At 42.5% G+C, this 20,792-nt stretch overlaps 4 protein-coding genes across 7 annotated transcripts; all 4 read right to left on the bottom strand.

The window, feature by feature from the left end:
- Positions 1–183: 183 nt before the first annotated feature.
- Positions 184–3,372, bottom strand: fance (FA complementation group E). Of its 2 annotated transcripts, none has more exons than XM_084479346.1 (10): positions 3,103–3,372; positions 2,397–2,973; positions 2,189–2,233; positions 2,053–2,109; positions 1,258–1,401; positions 1,052–1,175; positions 840–915; positions 642–708; positions 411–536; positions 184–311 (listed from the first exon to the last, which is right to left on the bottom strand). In XM_084479346.1, exons 1-10 carry the CDS (start codon positions 3,303–3,305, stop codon positions 207–209), a joined length of 1,524 nt encoding a protein of 507 aa, XP_084335472.1. In that variant the 5' UTR covers positions 3,306–3,372; the 3' UTR covers positions 184–206. The 2 variants fall into 2 exon arrangements, with proteins under 2 accessions (XP_084335472.1, XP_084335473.1); XM_084479347.1 differs by having other exon boundaries at positions 2,080–2,109.
- A 560-nt stretch (positions 3,373–3,932) lies between these two features.
- mkrn4 (makorin, ring finger protein, 4) lies at positions 3,933–6,101 on the bottom strand (the record flags this gene model as incomplete). The annotated part of the gene is made up of 8 exons (XM_084480390.1): positions 6,046–6,101; positions 5,416–5,544; positions 5,098–5,333; positions 4,948–5,006; positions 4,577–4,845; positions 4,387–4,494; positions 4,151–4,253; positions 3,933–4,067 (listed from the first exon to the last, which is right to left on the bottom strand). The coding sequence occupies exons 1-8, from the start codon at positions 6,096–6,098 to the stop codon at positions 3,933–3,935; spliced, it is 1,092 nt and encodes a 363-aa protein (XP_084336516.1). The 5' UTR covers positions 6,099–6,101.
- A 241-nt stretch (positions 6,102–6,342) lies between these two features.
- Positions 6,343–12,792, bottom strand: ppardb (peroxisome proliferator-activated receptor delta b). Of its 2 annotated transcripts, none has more exons than XM_084480077.1 (8): positions 12,438–12,792; positions 10,352–10,755; positions 9,941–10,092; positions 9,695–9,833; positions 9,277–9,479; positions 8,799–9,005; positions 8,467–8,710; positions 6,343–8,355 (listed from the first exon to the last, which is right to left on the bottom strand). In XM_084480077.1, the coding sequence occupies exons 2-8, from the start codon at positions 10,674–10,676 to the stop codon at positions 8,108–8,110; spliced, it is 1,518 nt and encodes a 505-aa protein (XP_084336203.1). In that variant the 5' UTR covers positions 10,677–10,755; positions 12,438–12,792; the 3' UTR covers positions 6,343–8,107. The 2 variants fall into 2 exon arrangements, with proteins under 2 accessions (XP_084336203.1, XP_084336204.1); XM_084480078.1 differs by having other exon boundaries at positions 10,352–10,735.
- LOC311360005 (differentially expressed in FDCP 6 homolog) lies at positions 12,789–20,421 on the bottom strand. 2 transcript variants are annotated; one of them, XM_084480076.1, is made up of 11 exons: positions 20,320–20,421; positions 18,544–18,684; positions 18,250–18,435; positions 17,482–17,709; positions 17,251–17,397; positions 16,983–17,091; positions 16,502–16,800; positions 15,999–16,165; positions 15,332–15,530; positions 14,785–14,875; positions 12,789–14,201 (listed from the first exon to the last, which is right to left on the bottom strand). In XM_084480076.1, exons 1-11 carry the CDS (start codon positions 20,413–20,415, stop codon positions 14,011–14,013), a joined length of 1,854 nt encoding a protein of 617 aa, XP_084336202.1. In that variant the 5' UTR covers positions 20,416–20,421; the 3' UTR covers positions 12,789–14,010. The 2 variants fall into 2 exon arrangements, with proteins under 2 accessions (XP_084336202.1, XP_084336201.1); XM_084480075.1 differs by having other exon boundaries at positions 17,251–17,709.
- Positions 20,422–20,792: the final 371 nt, after the last annotated feature.

Raw genomic sequence — 20,792 nt, 5'->3', positions numbered from 1 at the left:
CATATTGGAAGAGTAATTTTCTTTTATTTTTTGTTATTGAAAATGAATTATTGGAAGAGTCATGTAAACTGTATCATCATGGGACATCCATTCGGGAAGTCCATTTATAAAGATGTATCAAGATATGTTTATATATACATGCACATAAGTCATGGGCATAAATGCAGCATTGTTTTATTTGTTATTATTACAAAACGTACAAAAAGTCATTCATGTGTAATTCTTTTAAAAGCAGCTTGAAGAGACTTCTTCAGGAACGTCTGGTTCAACATTAAACAATGTGACAGGGACGGTTTGTGTGAAGCTGTGACCTAAAAAATAAAGAAATGCAAAAACCCATTGATTGATAAATAATTATTTGGTTAATCCTTTTGTTTAATAATTACTATAACCATACATAAACGACTTACATGAGAACTGTATTTGGTGAGTACAGTTAGCATCATTTTTGCGTACTTCATGGATTTTATGAATTGTGGAGCCTGGCTTACTAGCTGTGCAATAAAGTCAGAGAAACGTTTTTCATCTATGTCAAGCTGAAATGAAACAGGAATGTTAGGTTTTTGAATTAATTGAGTGAATTATGGAAATCCAAATCTATGTAGTACGATTTTCTCCAATATATAAACACATGACCTCACCTTGGAGTCTAGTAAGCTATGAATGATTGAAAGCATCGATTCACTCCATACAATGGTAAATGTCATCCTGATAAGGGGGGAAAAAAAAAAAGATAGATAAATATTGAAAACATCTCCTCACAATGTCAACTATAAGCAACAAACCTCAATAGTATTATTGAGTATGAGTTTTACAAAGACAAAGACTTGGTTTCTTACTGAAACACCAGCAGATTGTAGTGGGGTTCCAAGCAGTCTTCTATTATTCTATTTAACAGTTCGGCCTGTTGAGTTCCTGAAAAGGAGAAGGAAATCAATTTCTTATGAAGCGAGAATTAGAATATGAAATATAATCAATGAATCAAAAGGCATGACAACTCCAGCATGTGTGGAACAACCTGGTGTGGCGCAATCCAATAGGCTGCAGTTACCTATGTTTTCCTCCTGTAGAATGGGTCCGATGAGGGCGTGGCAAGCTGCTCTGGGATACTGACTACAAAGTGATGTCACTGCTGTCACCAGGCATCTTGAGGCAGGTTCCGAGAGGCATAGGACCTTTAGGTAGAGACAAACAGGTTGGGGACATAAACAGCTAGCCAGTATCTGTTTGAATACCCATGAGCATCGTTGAAATTACCTTTCCCAGTAGGAGGCTCTTAATGACAGCGGAGGCGGTACTGTAGCTGAGCTCTGGGGAGAGGGCCAACAGGCAGCTACAGAGTTTAGGTAATGTCTCCTCTGGTGTGTCAGCCAGGCTCAGCATACCGCACAGCACCTCCACCTGAACATGAGAGCCAGCATAGCATAAGCTGAACCAGGGGCGGACCATACTGTTAGGCAAACCAGGCACTTGCCTGGAGCCCCAGGCCCGATGGGGGCCCCATCGAGGCCCCCAAAATATCACCCCCCCCCACGTCAACAATACCGTCCGATCGCAACGGCATCACCCCCCCCCCCCCGTCAACAATCCCGCCCGATCGCGACTCCGCTACGGCATCCCCCCCCCCGTCAACAATTTCGTTCAGCCTTGCCTGGAGCCCCCAAAGGGCTAAGTACGCCACTGAGCTGAACATCAACTTGGCATCAAACACAAGTAACCTAAGAACACTCAAGAAGATTTTTAAATTCATGAACCCCTTCTAAACATAAGTTTTGTATTGTTTTGTCAGCCCATACAGAAGAGGTTTACTATGTGCTTTAGAACTTTGCATCTCCTCTTCCTTCTACACCTCTTCCTGCTCTCCTCCTGTGCAATATCTTCCACCTCCCTCTTCTTCCCCACCTGTTCCTCCCCGTCTATTCATCCTTCTTCCTCTGCCATAGTCCGTTGACGCTCACTCAGCATCTGCTAATGCTTTCCAACTGGTTGGGGGGAAATCACCCTTATAAAAATCCAACACTTTAACAAAATGTACATCACTACAATGTGTACCTGGGCAGAGTCACATTCATTCAGCACCTTGAACACATCTGTGGAGCGCTGGTCCCACTGAAATAAGAAACCAATTAGCAGAGATTGAAATATTGCTGCATCAAATCCAACCAATGTTTGCACAAAAGTGTGTTACCTCTGATTGACACCCCAACAGTTCCTTTATCTGAGGGACAAATGCCTGAAACATCCACAAAAATAAGTCAGTGGTTATTTATACAGTTAGGTTTTTTGAACTAAGAAAAAGTGGACATATTAGTTTGAGAACATTCTCAGTCCTAAAAAGAAGTAGATGGCTAGTCTCTCACTGCATTCCACCTTTAGTCACCCTATATATTATTTACCTTTATATTTTCAGGAAGGTCATCACACAGATTGTTAGTTGATGGTTCGCCAGACTCAGCTTTTTGTAAGTCACATTCAATTTCTTCCATTAAAACAGGTTCCTCTGATGTAAAAGAACCATGAAGATAAGCACCCAAGCTCTCATCCACAGAAGACAAATCCATCTTCATCCGTTTATGCTGCTGTGTAGTTTCAACTTCTGTATCAGGGGTCATAGAGCTGCTTTTCCTTTTCTTCTGCTTTTCTAAAACATCCCCTCCACTTTGATAAGTTAGTTGTGGTTCTGTGAAGCACTTGGCCCAGCCGTCATTCCTACCCGTATCTTTTAAACGTTCAGAAATCATCTTTAGTCGCTGGCTACAACTCTCAGTGTAGAGGGGCATGTCCTGAAGCGACCCCAAGTCTCGCTGGAGCTGTCCAATCAGAGCAGTGACCCAGTGATCCTGACGAGGGTCTTTGCTCAGGCACTCCAGGAGCTGAACCACCCTGGTCTGAGGAAGAACTTGGTTGACCAGGCGAAGAAAATATAACAAATTCCTCTTAAAAGCTGCTGGAAACAGGCACACCAGTGGTCTTCTACAAATGAAAGAAAACGGGCGTTAATGGACACTTGTTCGCTACAAGTCCTGCACGTTTTTACGGTAACACTTACATCATGCATTTAATAGTCTACGTGAACTGACTGACGAGTCTCAATATACTCACGGCAGAATGGGTTCGCTAAGGTTTTCTGGGGAAACAGCCTTTTGACAGAGCATTTCAAGGAATGTATTTAGCGAAAGTTTGAGGTCGTAACGTTGCTGCTTTTCGAAAACGCACAAAGCCCTTCGAGCGCCAGAGGTTCCCGACATGAGCGCCAGGACTAGTAACTTGTCTTTCCCGGTAAACCTAGCAGTAAGCACGTCCATGGGTTTGTCCTCAAATATAGATAGGTTAGGTAGAAAGTCAAAACCCCTTCAGAGATTCAGAGTGTTGTGCTTTCACTAAGTTACTTCTTCGTTCTACTTCCATCATCCTAGAAGGACACCTAGTGGCCAACCCAGAAATTCACTTGCAGTCGTACAACACAAGAAAAATACTCCAGATTTGGCAAAATGTGAGACAATGTTTATTCTTTTGTTTGCATGCAATTAGTCATAAAACTATAAAACGACAGATCAATTTATCATAACTAGCAGTTTTACACATTACAAATTCTGAAGAAAAAAAAAAAAATCAGCAAGACTGGGTACAATATAGTAAGTATGAGACAATAAAAATGCCTTCCAAATACAATAAAACTGGTGCAAATTAGCAAGATATATTTTTTGTATAACAATTACAAAGTAACCAGACCTACTTGAAGATAACCCTCCCTTCCCCAAAAAAGGTCAAACCAAACCTCCTCTTTGGGTACCAGAGGATGAAGAGGACTATTGCCGTGCTTCCCAGGAGGAAATAAATGTGCCATCAAGTGTTAGTCACATGTTGTCGCTCCCAGGCTAAAGTGCAGAAAGGCTCATACAAGTCCCATGAGTACAGAAGAGCAACAGGGCTCAAAAGCTGAGGCCATGGGTCACGTGAAAAGGAAGATCATAGTCATCGTCCTCATCAATATGCAAAAAGGTGATGGACATGACGAAATCCAGGATCTGCATGGGGTCAATATCTTCAAGGTAGTCCCCTTGAAGCTGAGGAAAGAAACCAGACACCCAAGATATACCAACTCATTCAAAACATTATTCATTTAAAGTTTAACAAAACTAGCATTTACCAAATGTGCAGAACGACGACGTTGCACTTCGTCATGCCAATAAATGCACTCCGCTTTGAAGGGGCAGCATCCATGGCGCAGAAAATAACTGCATCTTCTTTTACTAAATCACAATAGGGAAAAAAGCCCTTAATTAAAAATGGGCCATCAGTCATTGAAGGCCATTGAGGAAGACCGCAATGCCTAATGAGTTTCATATGTAGTTGAAATCTGCAATAAAATAAAAAAAGACTGACCTGCATTTCTCTTTGAAGGATGCAATGAGAGTTTCCTTCTCTGGTCCTTCTACCCAGTAATTATGAGGCACATAGAACGCAGATTTCACCCTGCATTGAGGACAACCCCTGAAGAAAGAAAAAATAAATCACATGTCAAAGCCCTGCCAACAGCCCAAACCACTATCTGGAGACCAATACGACTACCTACTTGATGACCTCCTCCTGCAAGTCTTTTGTTTTCCTCCACGTAACAATACACCTTAAACAGAAGGAGTGATTGCAGCTGGGAAGGATGCCAAAGCGTCGCTCATCTGAGCTCATCTTTTCATAGACTTTATCCATGCAGATGCCACAGGTCACTTCTTTACTTTGGAAGTAGGCTTCAGTTTCCTCCTGGTCTTCAGAAGCAGCAGCAGCACCCACACCACTGTCACTACTGCTGTTACCATCACCACTACCTTCTGTAGACTTGGATTCCTAAAAGATTTGAATTACAAATTAAAGAGCCAAATTAGCCATGCTGTTGGGTATGTAATGTCAAAAGATGGAGACTGGTTTGTTAATATCTGTTGCACATGCCTCAGACGCTTCTGAACTCTGAAGCAATTCCTGGCAAGCCTCGAGAGCAGAGTCAGCACCTGACCAATGAAAGACGAGAAGTATAAATAATGTTACAAATTACGGGCAGAGGGACACATGGTCAATATAGAGGGGTTGAAAATCACATACCATATTCTATAAGATGATCGAGTGGCCGTTGTGTGGCCCCGATGTACTGTGGGTTCAAGGCATTGTGCCGTTCCCGGAGATTTCGGGGGACGAGACCACGGGCCTGAGGGAGTGCCGGCTCAGACCCTCGTCGGCTGGGCAGGCTGTTGCTGGAGCTGGAGAAATAGAGCTGAGGTACAGAACTTCTTCTGCTTCTGAGGGATGCGTCCCGTTCAGTCACAGGGATATGAAGATATCTAGAGGGAAGATAGGGTTTACTTGTTTGCAAACCATATTATTTAATTTACCCGAGTCAATGACATTTTGTGTCTAGATTACCTGCAGCGTGGGCCGTACCAGCATCCACCCTTCTGAAAATATCTACATATTTGAGCAGAAGGCACAGCTGGCCAGTCATGTTGATAGTGACACCTTGAACCATATCTGCAGGAACCGTTCAAATAGTGCCTGGAAAACAGTATGGAGAGAAGAAGGCCCACAAATCTCAGCGTTTAGTTCGATCTCACAAGCAAAACACATCAGTAGGCTATATCCAAATGGGGGGGGGGGGATACAAGGTTACTAGGCTACAAGTCAAACAAGTTGATTGGTGGTGGTTCCCCATAATTAGGCTAGCCTTGCAATTCACCTGCAAATCCCACTCCTATCCTTAAAGTAATGTCGATAATGATTTAAGGATCCATAGTTCGCCATCATTGGCTACTAGCATTGATGTGCCGCAAATGTCTAGAGAAGGGGACAGGGGACAGTTGCATCAACCGTCAACAACCGTTAACTTTTACGTCACACATTCTCTGGAGCATATCCAAGCGATCTCGGGCCTGCTGAGCATAGAAGCACGATGAAACAAAACGTCTCATCCAGAAGACATGCAAACTTCAAAGACACGTGTCATTGGGGTATAAAGACGGCATAAGTGATTTCAAAAGTGAAACATAAAATGCTTACCGACACACTAGATCAGCGCGCATAGATGAAAACTGATCTGCCCTCGAGTCCATTATCTCCAGCTTTCGGATTTGCTTCTGCCCGGCTTAGATTTCATCAACTAAATAGTTGTCAGGCCATGTGTTTGCTAATTACTGATGTCGTCAATGAACCAATTGAAATGTGTTTCTACTTCCTTTTATGACGTGGAAAACCGAAATTAATACAAATCAAGAATGCATTTTCAAAATACATTTATGTCTTATTTTGTATAATCAAATAACCTGTGGAAATATGTGATAACTCAGTCCTTTATCATTTATTCACAGAATTGTTTTGGCACATTGCACATACACTACAATATAAAATTTGCAATGTGTAGCCTACTGATAATATTTAAGGCAAAATGTCAGATATTACCACATATTACCATATTATCAGACATTGGTACATGTGATAAAGTGAAGGAAACATACAACATATAGAGGTAGTTAGGGTTTAAGAGATAAAACACATTTTTTTCATTGACCTTTCAAAGTAAAGTTTGTTTATATTGATAGACATATCAAGTTTCTATACATTAATGATATAGTCCATCAAACTATATATGTATTTGAAAATAGATATATTAAAAAACATTTGCTTTTACAACAATACAAATCATTGAATTGTGGAACTCTCTCAAAAACAGAATTGTGCATTCTGAAAAACAAGAAAGACAGACAACTCGAAAAATGGTACTCTGGTATTGTGGTCAACAGTTGTGACAGTACATATACCCATTGTAATGTTACTCTATCAATATATTGATCTAATAATTGTCAAATTAATAGGGATATCATGCTACATTGATTTAAGTCAAACTCCTGTCAAAGTTATCAAATTTGTAATCTCCAGATTAAAGAAATTGTTAGGTTACACTTATATTTGGTGCATTCTTACACTCAATAGTTATGCACTCGGGAAATCTATGCTTGGTACAGTATACATCCAATAGATTTTTCATTCACTCATAATAGGGAAAATAACTAAGGAATCTTAAAATAAATTGGGAAGTACTATTTGCCTGGCTAAAGAGAATACCCCCTCAAAATAAAGGAGTGATGCAATTCTATTCACCAATTCTAAGTAGAATCTGTGCAGCATAGCCCATTTATCACAGCTCAGTGAGCTCACTAGGTCGCCTCAATGACCTCAATCACCCAACCCAAGACACTGTTCTCCCAAATATTTACACAGTATAATGGTATCACATAGATGCAGCCACTTGTGAGAGCTTTACCCTGCTGGAGCCTGCCCAGTTTTCTTTTTTGCTATTCTGCCTACAAAAAACCCAACATTGTTTAGTGCAATGCGGATGAACAAGAAAAATACATTTCACACCTAGTTTTTTTTTTTTTTACGTAAAGCCCGAAAATAACTCTGCTACCAAAGACCCTGGCATGTCTCATCTCCATACAGTACAAACAGGCAGCTCTGATCAATTGTGCTAATACTCTTATATTGTATACAAACATTGGCAGAGTACAGAGTAACACTGCCACTGAAAGACCAGGTTCTCTCTCAGGGCACTGATCTGGGGTCAGAATGAAATGGGAGCTTACCCCTGAGGAACAAGACAAACAGCGCCTCTTCAAACACAACATACCATTCACAACAGTTCAGTGACCTTTTTTTGCACAACGAGGACTTGCGAAACATGATTCCACACACACAAATGATTTACACTATTATTCTTCCGGTAATTCTGATATCAAAGGGGTATTTGCCGATTACCTTAAACCTACAATGTAACTACAGTATTACCACTCAAGCACCTCAGCCACACACACACACACACACACACACACACACACACACACACACACACACACACACACACACACACACACACACACACACACACACACACACACACACACACACACACACACACACACACACACACACACCCCCCCCCCCCCCCCCCCCCACGTCTGGAGCAGTGCTTCTCTAGAATTTCAGTTTGAAAAAAAAAAAAATCACTTCAGTCCGTAACCATATTGCTCATAAACCCACAACAACCGTTTGTAGAGTTTAAACACTAGTACATGTCTTTGTAGATCTCCTGCAACAGAGGGTGGAGCGAGGTCTCAGACTCTGTTTTTTTAATCTTCTGAACCAGCTGAACATTCTCCGTGACCAGCTGTCGGAGGTCAGCCATCTTTTGCAGCAGCTTGGGGAAGAGGTAGAGCGAGTCAGCGTGGTTGGTCTGGAGGTGCAGATCGAGAGCCTGCAGTATTCTGTCCTGACTCTGTTCCACCTGCTTCACGTTCATCAGCCCCGGGCGATCTGCAAACAGACACCCACAGCATTAGCCGCAACCATGATGGCATTACGGAGCGGCCCTTTGATAGGTCGAAAACAACACACACAGCAATTGGTCACATGTGCCCCACTCACCTCCACAGAGTATGATGGCCGCAACAAACAGTGCCAGATCACTGTCGTCCAACTCCAGAGCATTGAACTTTAAGGCAAACTCAAACTTGGGCTCCATTATCTCACTGAAGGGTTTCCTTAAACTGCGCAGGAACTCTCTGGTCACAAAGCCTTTGCCATTGGCCACCAAAAGTCCATCTTTGTTCATGAGCGAGGGGAGCATGGCAAAAATAGCCTCATGCACTCCATACTTCAACAAAGTCACCTGAAGAAAGCAAAGTCCTTTTAGTACAAGTAAGAAGAGAAAACAGAAAAAAACATTTTAAAAACTAATTGGGCATTACATACGATACCTGGTCATTGAGGAAGAGATCCACAAAGCCTGGAATGGACTTGGCAAACTCTGTGAGCTCCCTCACAGTCTCCACTGTAGTGCACTGGCAGCGGTAGAACACATGTACCCCGATCTCCTTGGTCAGGGGCGCCCCTGGCACCAGCTGGCTCCATACTAAACCACTCTCCGCTTTCCATAGGGTGTCCATGTCATAGATGACAAAGGGCTGCGAGGGGAGTGATCAGTCAGGTTACTGTAACGCAGCTGAGGCCCACTATCCTATTCATTTCTACATCACAGCTGTTTGCAATTGGTTGCAAGTGACTACAAGAGGATGACAACTCTGATAGGTAAATATGGACATGTCAATGATTCAATATGTATGAACAAGGGACCATTTTAGACATTTTTCCAATTAATTAAAGTCGCAAATAGTCTTTATTGGATGAATGAGTGCAGGGTCATGGATGGATGGAGCGATCAAGAATGTGACATACCGAGGAGCTGTTGGTCTTGCCTGTGAGGATACTGCGCGCCTTCTTCTTGGTCATACTGAGGTTTTTCAAGTAAGCTGCGTTGACCTGTTTGGCCAACGTCTTGAGGTCTGCGCCTTTAGGATTGCGAAGGTTCTGTTCCTCTGCCTGTAGGCCAGCCACTAGCTTTTTCTTCTCAGCTTCAGGCATGCGTCCATACCGGATTGCTGATGTGCACACACACACACACACACACACACACACACACACACACACACACACACACACACACACACACACACACACACACACACACACACACACACACACACACACACACACACACACACACACACAATGATGCAACAATATTGTAAAGTCAAGGAGTCACTCAACTAAATTGGATTGGCACTTCATGAAAAAGTTGAATGTGTTATCTCACCATCGTGAGACATTCCCAAAGATAGGCACTTCTGGAATCTACAATATTGGCACTTATTCCGATTCTTCTTCTGTATCTTGCATGCACGCTCGCAGCGCTCGTATTCCAGTTTCATTCGGATGGTCCGTCGGAAAAAGCCCTGGGTCACAAATAGAAATAGGCTCAACCAAACCAACAATGAACCTATTGTCACACTGTCTTGTTCTGAAAGTCTGCCATCACAGTGTAATTCACTAATACCCGTACCTTGCAGCCCTCACAGGCATGCACACCGTAGTGGAAGCCAGAGGCCTTGTCCCCACAGATTTTGCACTCCACATTAATCCCAGCCCCTGCGGCCTCTTCTTGTCCCAGGCGAAGCTGCTCTGACAAGGAGGGGGATGAGGTATGGGACAGATCTGCATAAGGAGAAATCAAGGTAGAGTGTGTGGGTGTCAGGGCTTTCAGTAGGCCAAAGCTTGTTTAATGAAAGGCCTGGATTAGTTGTTTCAATTAAACTCTTCTTGTTCAGATTTGCCAGATACTCTCACACAACAGATACCCATGTGACCAAGTTGCAACCTGGGAGTGTCCACACCTGGCAATGAATGTTGATTTCCTGGCGTGAATCAACTCATAGCTGCTCAACCAGATGCTAGGGAATAGTTAATGTCATACCTGTGTAGTTGGGGGATGATGCACGGCTGACGTGATTCTCGTGTTCTTTTCCATCCTGCTCTGAGACTTCCTTTTTAGCTTTATGCCTAGGCCCTTTAGATACAGGCGAGCGTTCTCTGCTCACTACTTCCTCCTCCTCCTCCTCTTCCTCATCATCAACTGCTTCCCTGGTTCTCAGCTCTTGCAACTCGGGGACCTCCGGCGAGTCTGGCCCATTTGCACAGTTAGAGGCCCCCGACGACTTTGGGTCCTGGGGGGACTTGGGCTCGCGTGTTCCGTTGACACCATCGGGCAGCTTGGTGGCAGTATGATGAGACGCAGCCATGGCTCCTGTTCAGGGTGGTACAGAAGCTACCGTCCTGTCACGTCGCCGACATAACTCCCCTGGGAAGAAGGGAGAAGGTCTGCCATAAGGCAAAGGTTGTTGATGGGTCGAGTTAAAGACAACGATGACACATAGAAACAGGGTAAAAACCTGGGACCACGCGTCTACTGTTTTATCAGAGCAAGGACGCATCTAGATTTGGTTGAAAATATAACATTCCAGTGGCTCGGTTTAACTTTGATAGAAGAATATTCTAGCTATCCATGACATCATGTAAACTGCACTAGCTAGTCTGTTTAGTCTTTAAATACAGCCATTTGTCCCATTAGCAAATAGTAGGTAACACTTTTCAAGAGCAAAGAAAGTTCAAGGTAACACCAAGGGGCTAATTTACACTGGAATTTGAGGGAAATTCTGTAGCCCAGCCAGCTGCAACAGAGGTGCCTCGCTTCCAAAGTCACACAATTATTATATGGGATAAATTCAAAATCATAATTTCAGTTTATAACTGGCATATTTTTTATCCGCTCTTGAATCTTAATGAAATGATCATAGGAATAAATATCCATCATTGCTGTAACAAATGAAGTATATATATTATAGAGTATGAATAGTGCCAAGAGGCAGGGACACTAAACAACTCAACTCTCTGTTGTATAAAATATGTCTCTCTCTTTAGAACGCAGATCATCACACTATGTTATTACGAGTAAACCTATGCTATTCTTCTTTTTTTAATCAATAAACACTAATAAGGGTACAACTAAGGTTAATATTTGCTAAAGAGAAACTGAATATTTGTATTTATAAACATAATTATTGATAAATATGTCGTTGTCTCATCAAGATGATATCTCTTTATTATTGTTTTATTATAAAGTAAATTGGTTGACAAATTAATGTTGGGTCTTTAGGGTGCAGTACCACCACTCTCCACTACACGTAGCTGCCCCTATGCTTCAATCTAAGTCTGGCCCCTGGAAGGACAGACCCGCCACAACCAATGAGTACGTTACGCGAATACATTTAACCCCACAAAAGGGACCACAAATCAAAAGTATAAAACAATGCACATTTTTTGAAGATACTTATCAAACTTAACATTTTAAAGTAAACAGACCCGTTTAACCCCGTGTGTATGTGTCAGACATGGGGCTGTGACCGCCTTAAGGGCATGTCCTTGGAACTCGTGAAGCAGATGCACATTAACTGCCTAACGTTGCACCAACAACGACGTAAACAATGATCGGCTGTTAACGTCTATTTGAACGTTATCGTTTCAATACATTCGCAAAATGAAAATTTTTCTCTAATCGTAAATCAGCTGTTGACAGAACCCAGTGCTATCCATTTGGTTTTGCCAATCTATCTGCATGGAAATATCCTGTGAACAGTGGGTCTGTTGAGACATGCCATGCCATGCAGAAAACAACCTGTCACACTTGCTCTAACAATGGCCATCTAGTTACATTATTTGTATTAATCATTCAGTGACTGAATGCAGGACTTTGTGGGATTTCCTGACGTGTAGTTTTGCAAAGTATGACAGATATTATTTAAATCACTCAACAGCTGTATAAGTATCGTATGCGTGTCAGTGGAGCATGCAGGACTGAGTTAGTGGACGACAGCTAGCCTTAAGCTAACACTACGAGCCTTATTGACTAAAGACGAGCTAGCAGCAGTCCACTGTTAACGTGGCTGACCCAAATTCCAATGTTTGCTTTTAGCATTAAATTGCCTAGTTTCTACCTTGCTTACCTTTCACAGTGTTACTGCCATTTCAAAGGGCGTAGAGTACGAGAAGTTTCCCCGGTTTAAACAAGTAGCTGCCACCAAAGATACAATTCAAGCACTGTCGAAGACTGATTGTTGACAAGTTGTTTGTAGACAGTGACTAGCTGGACTTAGCATTAAGAGCTAGCGTTTGGAGCTCCGAGACATAATGACGATACTCTCATTTCTTACGTCAGCAGAATAAAACCAAGTGTTTGCACTCCTACGTGCTACCATATCATACAGAGATAACACAACCAAAGGCAAAGTCAACTGATATCCTTAGCTGTGCCTTCCTAACCCAACTCTTCGTGTTGCCTTGCCTCATTCCTCTCCTGCGCCTGCCGCCCAGTGCAAGTAAAGAGAACAGCGTCCCATCGTTTATCTCAATAAAATCATACATCCACCAATAGTACAGGGTCGTAATACCGGTATATTAAAACACCTTAAACATACAAACTATACACTTTTTTTTACATGCAACTATTTGCAACAAAATCTCCAAAATTAACTGAAACAGTCATTATCTTCAAACAACCATCGTTGTAATTTGACTTGCGGACATGCAGTTGGCCCTCATTGACAGATGATGTCCCTGTTTGCTTGATTAAAAAAAACTACGCATTAAATTACTCAATGATGACACATTTCTTTACTGTGATGCAAGCCCACTTGAAAACACAGGAAGTACAAATCGTCGTGCGCCAAGACTGTTTAACACTTCAATAACACAATTACATGTTGTTTGTGTTTAATATATCCAAATAAAAACAGTTAGATGACACAGATCCAGTTAAACATAAGAACACACTGAAGGATTAACCCATTTTCTTTACAACGAGAATACCGAGGAATCTCTGACGTTAACTCTCTTTACATGTTTGTTAACCGACAATGGAAACAGGAAGTATGAAGACTTCTTTTTTCTTTAGTTCAGTTTCTTTCTTTTTCCTGTGTATGTGAGGAGCTACATATGACATTAAAATGTGAGAGAGCGTCTGAGATTATGTCAGCTTGACTAGAAAAAGTCAAGACATTTGACAGGATAAATTGATATAACCGCATGAATCTATATTACAGCCTTATAAAAGGACAGATTAGTTTACATCTGACTAAAAGTACCATGATACACTAACTACACTGACATTTTTTTTTTTTTACTGCAAATGCTATATTAATCAGAGTGGCACTTCGTCACTCCTATTACCCATGTATTAACCAAACATAAAACAAACATTAGTTAAGCAACAATTATATGCATGAAACATGCATAAAATAGTGTGAGGTGATGAAGGTTAATCCAATATTTAGCACAAATGTCAGTCAACTCAGTTTTGTTTTGGTGTACCTATACCTTCTTGAGTTGTTGAGTTCTTGAGTTGGCACGACGTTCCTACCATGGAGGTTTCTGCATGGGAGATAGGTGTGTAGGGACACACCTATCTCCCATGCAGAAACCTCCATGGTAGGAACGTCGTGCCATAGCCTAGTCTCTCGCACTTTGGCTCCAAATCGACTACTTGATCCACAATGACCACAGTCTCTGATGCTGGCTCTCTCAGGGGATGTCCATTTCTCCATTGGACGCCTGCGAAAGGCGTCTCTCGTCTCCACAGCCAGCGCCGGTGTCCAGGTTCTCCTTGCTCTCCTCATCTTTCCCTTCCGCACGCACCCGGAGACGCAGCCCTGGGTCTCTCTGGCAGGGCATCGGGAAGGATGAGAAGGAGCTTCCCAGAGATGGTCTTTTCTCTAACGGGAGATAGGGGGATAGGGGGATAGGGGAAGCAGTTAGGACAAAGGCAAGGCAAGGCAATAGCACTTTTCATACACAAGGCAGACTCAAAGTGCTCCACATAGCAACATCGTCATACAATTAATTTAGTATAAAACAAAACCTCCAAATCCTTCCTCTTAAGGCTTCCCTCAAAAGCCACTCCCCAAAAACACTTGACTAGCTGGCTAGCTTTAGCAGTAGGTCCGCTTAGCTTTGTTGAAGACTCTGGTCATGCGCAACGGGTGCACAAGTAGAGTGCACTGCAGGCCGCCGGGTGGGTAGGTAGACAGACAGGTAAGCCATCCAACCATAATTCGGGTTGAATTCAATTATTAGAAAGGCTTACTACAGGCCGTGCCAGCCACAGATACCAGTTTTGTTTTTCTTCATTTGAAAGCATTTGAAAAGTGGATCGGAAACAGAAAGAAATGTATTGCTCCTCTCCAGCCCCTGCTGCAGAGCGAATTCAAATCGCCAGCAGAACGGGCTGGGGGTACCCAGTCTAATGAGTACCTATAATGATTCTTGATCATATGTGGAACTGAATAAAACCCATACCTCCTGGGCCAATTGGACGCATCAGTCTGTTCATTTGAACATTCCAGTGTTTCACATTAGTGCTGGCTTGGCGAAGCTTCCTCTGGGCAGCCTATCAGGAAGAAGGAGAAAGTGATGAAGTTGAACCTTTGACTTTTTTAACAATGCACGTCAGCAAAACAGTCTTATGTCAATAATGTCAATACTTTACTATATAATGTATATATATATATATATATATATATATATATATATATATATATATATATATAGCTGTTAATACTAAATAGCTCTTAATACTAAGTTCAGCTAGAAAAACTACTTCAACAACACATTTTAGACATTACTCGTATTGTCTTTGGTGGAAGTGACTTAAAAAATACATATATATTTAAAGAAATAAAAATTTAAAGAAACTCACTATTTGTGACCTGTAATGATTATACATATATTATCATGGATTAACTCAATCTGACAAAAAGTAAAAGAAAGTATAGCTATTGTCCCCCTCAGTTTCCACTGTGGGTACCTTGTAGACATCATGTGTGTTGTTTATCTAGCCTCTTACCACCACGTCCTGGTCGACCCGGTAGCGATTGGCGCGGACCTCCTCCAGCTGCCTCTGGGCCTCGTCCAGGGCACGAGACTTGGTCTCCATCTCCTGCTTGAGCTCCTGCTTTTCCCGCTGGGTCTTCACAATGTACTCCTCCTGCTCCTCCTGCAGGGCCATCAGAGCCTTCATCTTCTCCTCTTCCTCTGCCAACAGCCTGGAAGTGGGGTGAATATTGTGAAATATTTAGTTTTAAAGGTTCAGACTCTTATTGTGTATTTATTGCATTTTTTGTTTTATTTGACCAATGTCCAGATAAAAAGGTCTGAAGAAACACACTGAAACCTACTGTGGTAATTTAACTTAATCAAAATATATTTACAATGCGTAATCGATACCAGAACTGCAGCACAAATGAATGAGGTGTGACTACAAGGCACATGATAACTTCCCATATTAACTGTACTGTACTTCCTCAGCAACCCAATGGGACCTTTGTCTGTTCAGAGGAGCTCCACAGCATAACATCATTAATGCCACCAGAGTATGACACAAAGTCCCCAAAAAAGTGCCACAAGGCATTCCATACCACTGTCCCATTTGTACATCTCAAACGGTGTATTCCTGCTATAGACAGATCATTTGTGTGTGTCAATGTGACAGTGTGATTAGTGAAAGGGCCTACCCGGTTTGGGCGTAGCGGAAGGCCTCCTCATCCATCCTGGCTTTTATCTCCAGCTGCAAGGCCTCCTTTAGGTGTTTCTGCATCTCCTCCAGCTCCTGGATCCTCTTCTTTTGCTTCTCTGCCTCCTCCTCTTTCAGAACCATCTCCGCCTGCATGCTGGCCCGTGCCTTCAATCAGACCAATCACAAATCAGTCTACAGACTGTTTACAACAGCATTCAGTATGAAGTGTAATGTTGTGAACACTAGTAGTGCTCTACATTGTAAATCCTTTCAAAGTAGATTCAAAGTATTTTTATGCTTTGGACTATTTGTCTGTTATTATTACTTTTCCTTTTTTTTAACCCCCACTTGCTGATTCAATCCTTCCACCAACATAAACAACACCCTCTCTGGTGGAACTAGTTTACCCCCTTCCCTCTCCTAGTTCCGCCAGACCCATACCCATTCACAGGAAATGCCCCCCTCCCCTCTGAAGTGCCGCCCCCCAGCGCCTTGCCACACCTCCTCTGCCTCATGGAGCTGGATCTCCAGGGTCCGCTGGAGCTGCTCGTGCTGCTGCCGCCGCCTCTGCTCGTCCTGCTCCTGGAGCACCTGGGCCTGCTTCTGCGCCTCCCTGAGGACCTCCAGCTCGGCCAGCTTGTGCTCCCGCTCCTCCTGCAGGGCCCGCAGCCTCTGCAGCTCCTCCTCTTTGTCCAGCCGTCTCTTCTCGCGCTGCTCCCGCTGCTCCCTGCGTTTCAGCTTAAGGTCCTTGTGGAGGGAAGTCTTTCCCTCCACGTGCAGACGGATGGCTGTCTGAATGGCTACGGAGAGGAGAGGAATGAAGAGGAAAGGTTTGATGGCTTTGATGGATGGATCATCTCTTTAGATAGATGGCTGTTTGAATAAACAGAAATTCTATGAGAGGAGAATATAGGAGAAATTAGAAGAGAAGAGCTGTGAGAGAGAAGATATATGATTTCTATTAGTAGATTAGGTCACTGACCAGTGGTCCATTCTTGTCTCTGCTTGGTGTCTGAGGCACTCATCTCATAAGTCTTGGAAAGAGTTTTAAGACAGAACATACACCTCTTCCCATCTCGATCTGGCAATACCTACACAGAAATGTCAAATAAAAAAAAAAACGTAGCCCTTTGTAATAATTAGTAATTACTGCTTAAAAAAGGAAAACAAAACTAAATATTCCTATCAGATGATAACACATCTGGTCAAGCATGTTATTTTTCTCTGAGAATCTGTCTCAGCTGCCACACCTCCACACAGCAGTTCCCATCCAGAGTGATGCTGCCATGGCATTCCTTGCGGTCCTCTCCAGAGTAGTAGGCCAGGCTGCTTGGTCTCAGAGTGAACCATCTCTCCTTCCAGTTCCTTCTCAGCTGGCCCTTCTTCCACAGGTAGCCCTGGGTGCACCCAACCCAGTCAACCACAGATAAGCAAAAGCACCAAACATGGGAACTCAAAGGAGATGAAGGGAGTTTCTTTACCTCCTTGAGCACGTCCCCGACAATTTCTCTGTATATCTCCTCAATGGCCATGCTGGTTATGTCCTTATCGATTCCTCTGGTTATCTTTCCAGAGTTCATCATCTCCAGAAAACCCCAAACACTGAAGCCATTCCGCTGCACTGCATCTTGGGAAGTGAAGTCCTCTAGTTCAACACAGTTCAACTCTATGCTCATGGCCATGCATATTTTCTTAAGGAGGTACTCCACCTGATAGAAGGGGAAGTTGATGTCTTAGTCAACGCAGCTTTGGAGGAGAAACAATCTGAGCATTGCAAATAGAACAGATGAGACATTTGACAGTTTGCATAAGCAGCCCAACTATTGAAATTAAATGTATTATTATGATTTAAGCATTAAGGTGTTGTATTAAAGCAGCTACAGAGGTCTTACAAAAAATGGTTGCTATCAGATTCATCTTGATAGTTTGACTACAGGAAACCAGAAAGCATGCTGCAAGTAACACAAAAAAAACCACACATGCTGCATAACAAGGGCAGAGCGTTTCATAATGTCGCCACGTAGCTTTCTCATTGGACCATTCTAAAAAGCTAGCCATATGGACACTTTTATAACCCCAAATGATCCATACAGTATGCAGAGACATATACAATATCAATCAGTATTAAATAAGAAAGGCATCAGAATATAAATTATCAGCAGCAACTAGTAAAATCAGTGTGCTGATTATGGTATTTATACATCCAATTTATGAAGGGGGTGTCCATGATCAATGCTCAAGCTCAATACCTCATCAGGGACCATCACCAAAGGGTATTTATCCTCCGAGAGAAAATTGAAAAGACACCAGAGCCGAAAAGCATCTTTCTCCGGGAGCACAGTCGTGGTGCTCCTGTCTGGCCGGTAGTTTTTCTTCGCCGTGAGGGTCCAACACAGCTCATCAACGTTTTCTTTTTTGAATGCACCCTCTTCCACCTTGAGGCACACATTCACATAGCATCATGTTAGTGGCCACACCACGATCATCATGGCAAACTGTAGAGGTTTACAAGGGCACCAAGCTGTATTGAAACACGTCCCCACCTTGTCGAGGATATATTTGGTGAGGTAAGGCATGTAGCCCTGGCTGGACACCGGGCCATCATCATCATCCCTGAAGTGCTCCTCCAAAGCTACTGGGTCATGGGGGATGGACAAGACTGTGCACAGGTTATGGGACAGCACCTGGGAAATACATGACTCAACGCGTCAACATATAGAATCTATGTGTTTGTGTGTATGTATATTTGTACGTGTTGGGTAAAAACCTCTTATGGCGGTTATGCAATGAAGTAATGAGTTAGCTATGAAGATCATCAGTCAGCATTGTCAAGGCATTAAAGCTGGGGTAGTTAATTTTGGAGAAACCAGTTAAAGTAAGCTAGATTAAAAGTATGAAACTGAAAACGTATGGCAATAGGTCTGCTTAGCTTTGTGGAACTCACAGAAAGAGTGTGCGATAAGCTATCCAATCATTTCATTTGGCCGAAAGAAGTGGTTGGTTGGGCTTATTACAGAAATGACACAGCAATAGAAACCAGATTTTTCCTTTTTTTGTGGTTTTTTTTGTTTCCACAAATATATATAAAAAATGCTTCTTGAATTGCCTTCCCTTCCTCTAACCAATACCACTTTCTCATTCTTTCCTCAGAACCATTTGAAATATTTATGATCAACTTTTACATGGAACTGAAACAAAAATTTAGTTTTCTGGTCATGTCCTGACTTTAGGAAATAATTGGCAAAATCATGAAAGCTTATCATTTTGAATACATTTTCATCCGAATATTTTGCATTAAATATCAACCAATGTTGTAATCTTGTTTTATTGATGTATTATGTAGTCTAAAGTCTGCTTGTCTGGCAAATATAAGCTTATACATTGAATTTGAATTTGTTAACCTAAATAAGAAGTTGCATTCGGAGGAGGTATCTGCTACTTTATCAGACTCACCACCTCCATGTTTTGAAACTCAACCACATCCTGTCAAGTGTCAAAGACATATCTGATGGATCCAAGACTACTGCATGAAACAGGCCATGCGATAATTCGGAGAAAATGAGGTGACGGTGGCCCCTGGGCCTACAAAGACATAGCAGCCGGCTGCTTGCCTGCATGTGTTCGAGGGATAAGCTGAGTCACAGGGCTCTGTTTTGAACAACAGTGCCAGAGAATGGCTGAGACGGCTGAATGTACCCCCACCAGAGTGACATCACTACGAAATCAACAGAACAGCGGTTTCTTTCACTGATGGACGTCGTGTCCACATGTTTCTAAACCTGCCAGCCTGCTCCGTCCTGGTACTTTTTCACACTGCCATGTGTGACGTACATGCTGTAGTCGATGGGCAGATCTCTGGCCAGTGCCAGCGTACTGATTGCTCGGCCTGACGCCGTTACATCATGTATAGGCACCACTCTGAGATGAGGGATCCCATTCATATACAGGCTGAAAACAATCTGTGGCTCTCCCACTCTTAGTATTCGTGAAACAGAGATGTTTATTGTATGTCCCTTCTTTTTGGACAGAGGCCATTTTACTCGACACTAGGAACAAATAGTCAGCAAAATCATTGTTTAAGAGCTGAGTGCCATAAAATATATGTTTCACAAATATGATATGCTAGTAGACTAATTTTCTAAAGCAGTATGGTATGTATTACAATAATAATTGGCTAGACTACGTTTCTATGCATAAACTTCACATCCATACTCCTTACAGCAAGAAGCACATGTTGTTACAAGGTTAGAAACTGAACTCTCAGGGCACACAATAATAGTGTACATATGATCTTATTTAATTTGAGTAAGAGACCTCACCTTGAGCTGAGACTTGGACACCTTACCACTCTTCTCCAGGTCCAGAGCTGTGAAACCATACCAAATAGACTTGAGGAGCTCTGCGCGAAGCTCCATGACTGCAGCAATATCACTCTGTTGTTCACTCCTTTCACACTTTTTTCTTCCCCCTACTCTTGTTATTTGCGGTGACAGCCACCCCCACTAGGTGTAACACAGACCTCTGTACCAGTTTATTCTCAGCGCCCTCTTCTGGTATTGAACTGTTACTTTTATGATTGTGCGTAAGTATGCACAACCAGCGCAACAAGTACCCACGGTCGTACGTACTGGTACTTGTTATTGTAAATGTGTCCACTGTCGTTCTTTATTTGACAAGATAACCGACTTTTTGTGGTAGGCCTAGTTGTCTTTAACTCTACCATGGTGGGCATTGCATATTGTGTGGAATTGGGCTAAGGTCTACATTTACAAAGATAGTAGTACTTTTATTA

The sequence above is a fragment of the Micromesistius poutassou genome, assembly GCF_964030765.1.
Source record: "Micromesistius poutassou genome assembly, chromosome: 15".
In the NCBI taxonomy this organism is placed as follows: domain Eukaryota; kingdom Metazoa; phylum Chordata; class Actinopteri; order Gadiformes; family Gadidae; genus Micromesistius; species Micromesistius poutassou.
The sequence above is the reverse complement of the archived record's forward strand: the minus strand, read 5'-3'. Positions and strand labels throughout refer to the sequence as shown.

Coding starts and splice junctions, on each gene's coding strand:
- LOC311360005 (XM_084480075.1), bottom strand. CDS start 20,415: ATGGAGCTTCGCGCAGAGCTCCTCAAGTCTATTTGGTATGGTTTCACA. Junction 17,710..18,249: donor TGGTGATGGTCCCTGATGAG/GTATTGAGCTTG, acceptor CCCTTCTATCAG/GTGGAGTACCTCCTTAAGAA. Junction 17,092..17,250: donor ATGGGAACTGCTGTGTGGAG/GTGTGGCAGCTG, acceptor ATTTCTGTGTAG/GTATTGCCAGATCGAGATGG.
- fance (XM_084479346.1), bottom strand. CDS start 3,305: ATGGACGTGCTTACTGCTAGGTTTACCGGGAAAGACAAGTTACTAGTC. Junction 709..839: donor TACAATCTGCTGGTGTTTCA/GTAAGAAACCAA, acceptor CCCCCTTATCAG/GATGACATTTACCATTGTAT. Junction 312..410: donor TCACCAAATACAGTTCTCAT/GTAAGTCGTTTA, acceptor TTTATTTTTTAG/GTCACAGCTTCACACAAACC.
- ppardb (XM_084480077.1), bottom strand. CDS start 10,676: ATGGCTGCGTCTCATCATACTGCCACCAAGCTGCCCGATGGTGTCAAC. Junction 9,480..9,694: donor TTTGGGAATGTCTCACGATG/GTGAGATAACAC, acceptor TGTGCACATCAG/CAATCCGGTATGGACGCATG. Junction 9,006..9,276: donor GCAAGACCAACAGCTCCTCG/GTATGTCACATT, acceptor CTCCCCTCGCAG/CCCTTTGTCATCTATGACAT.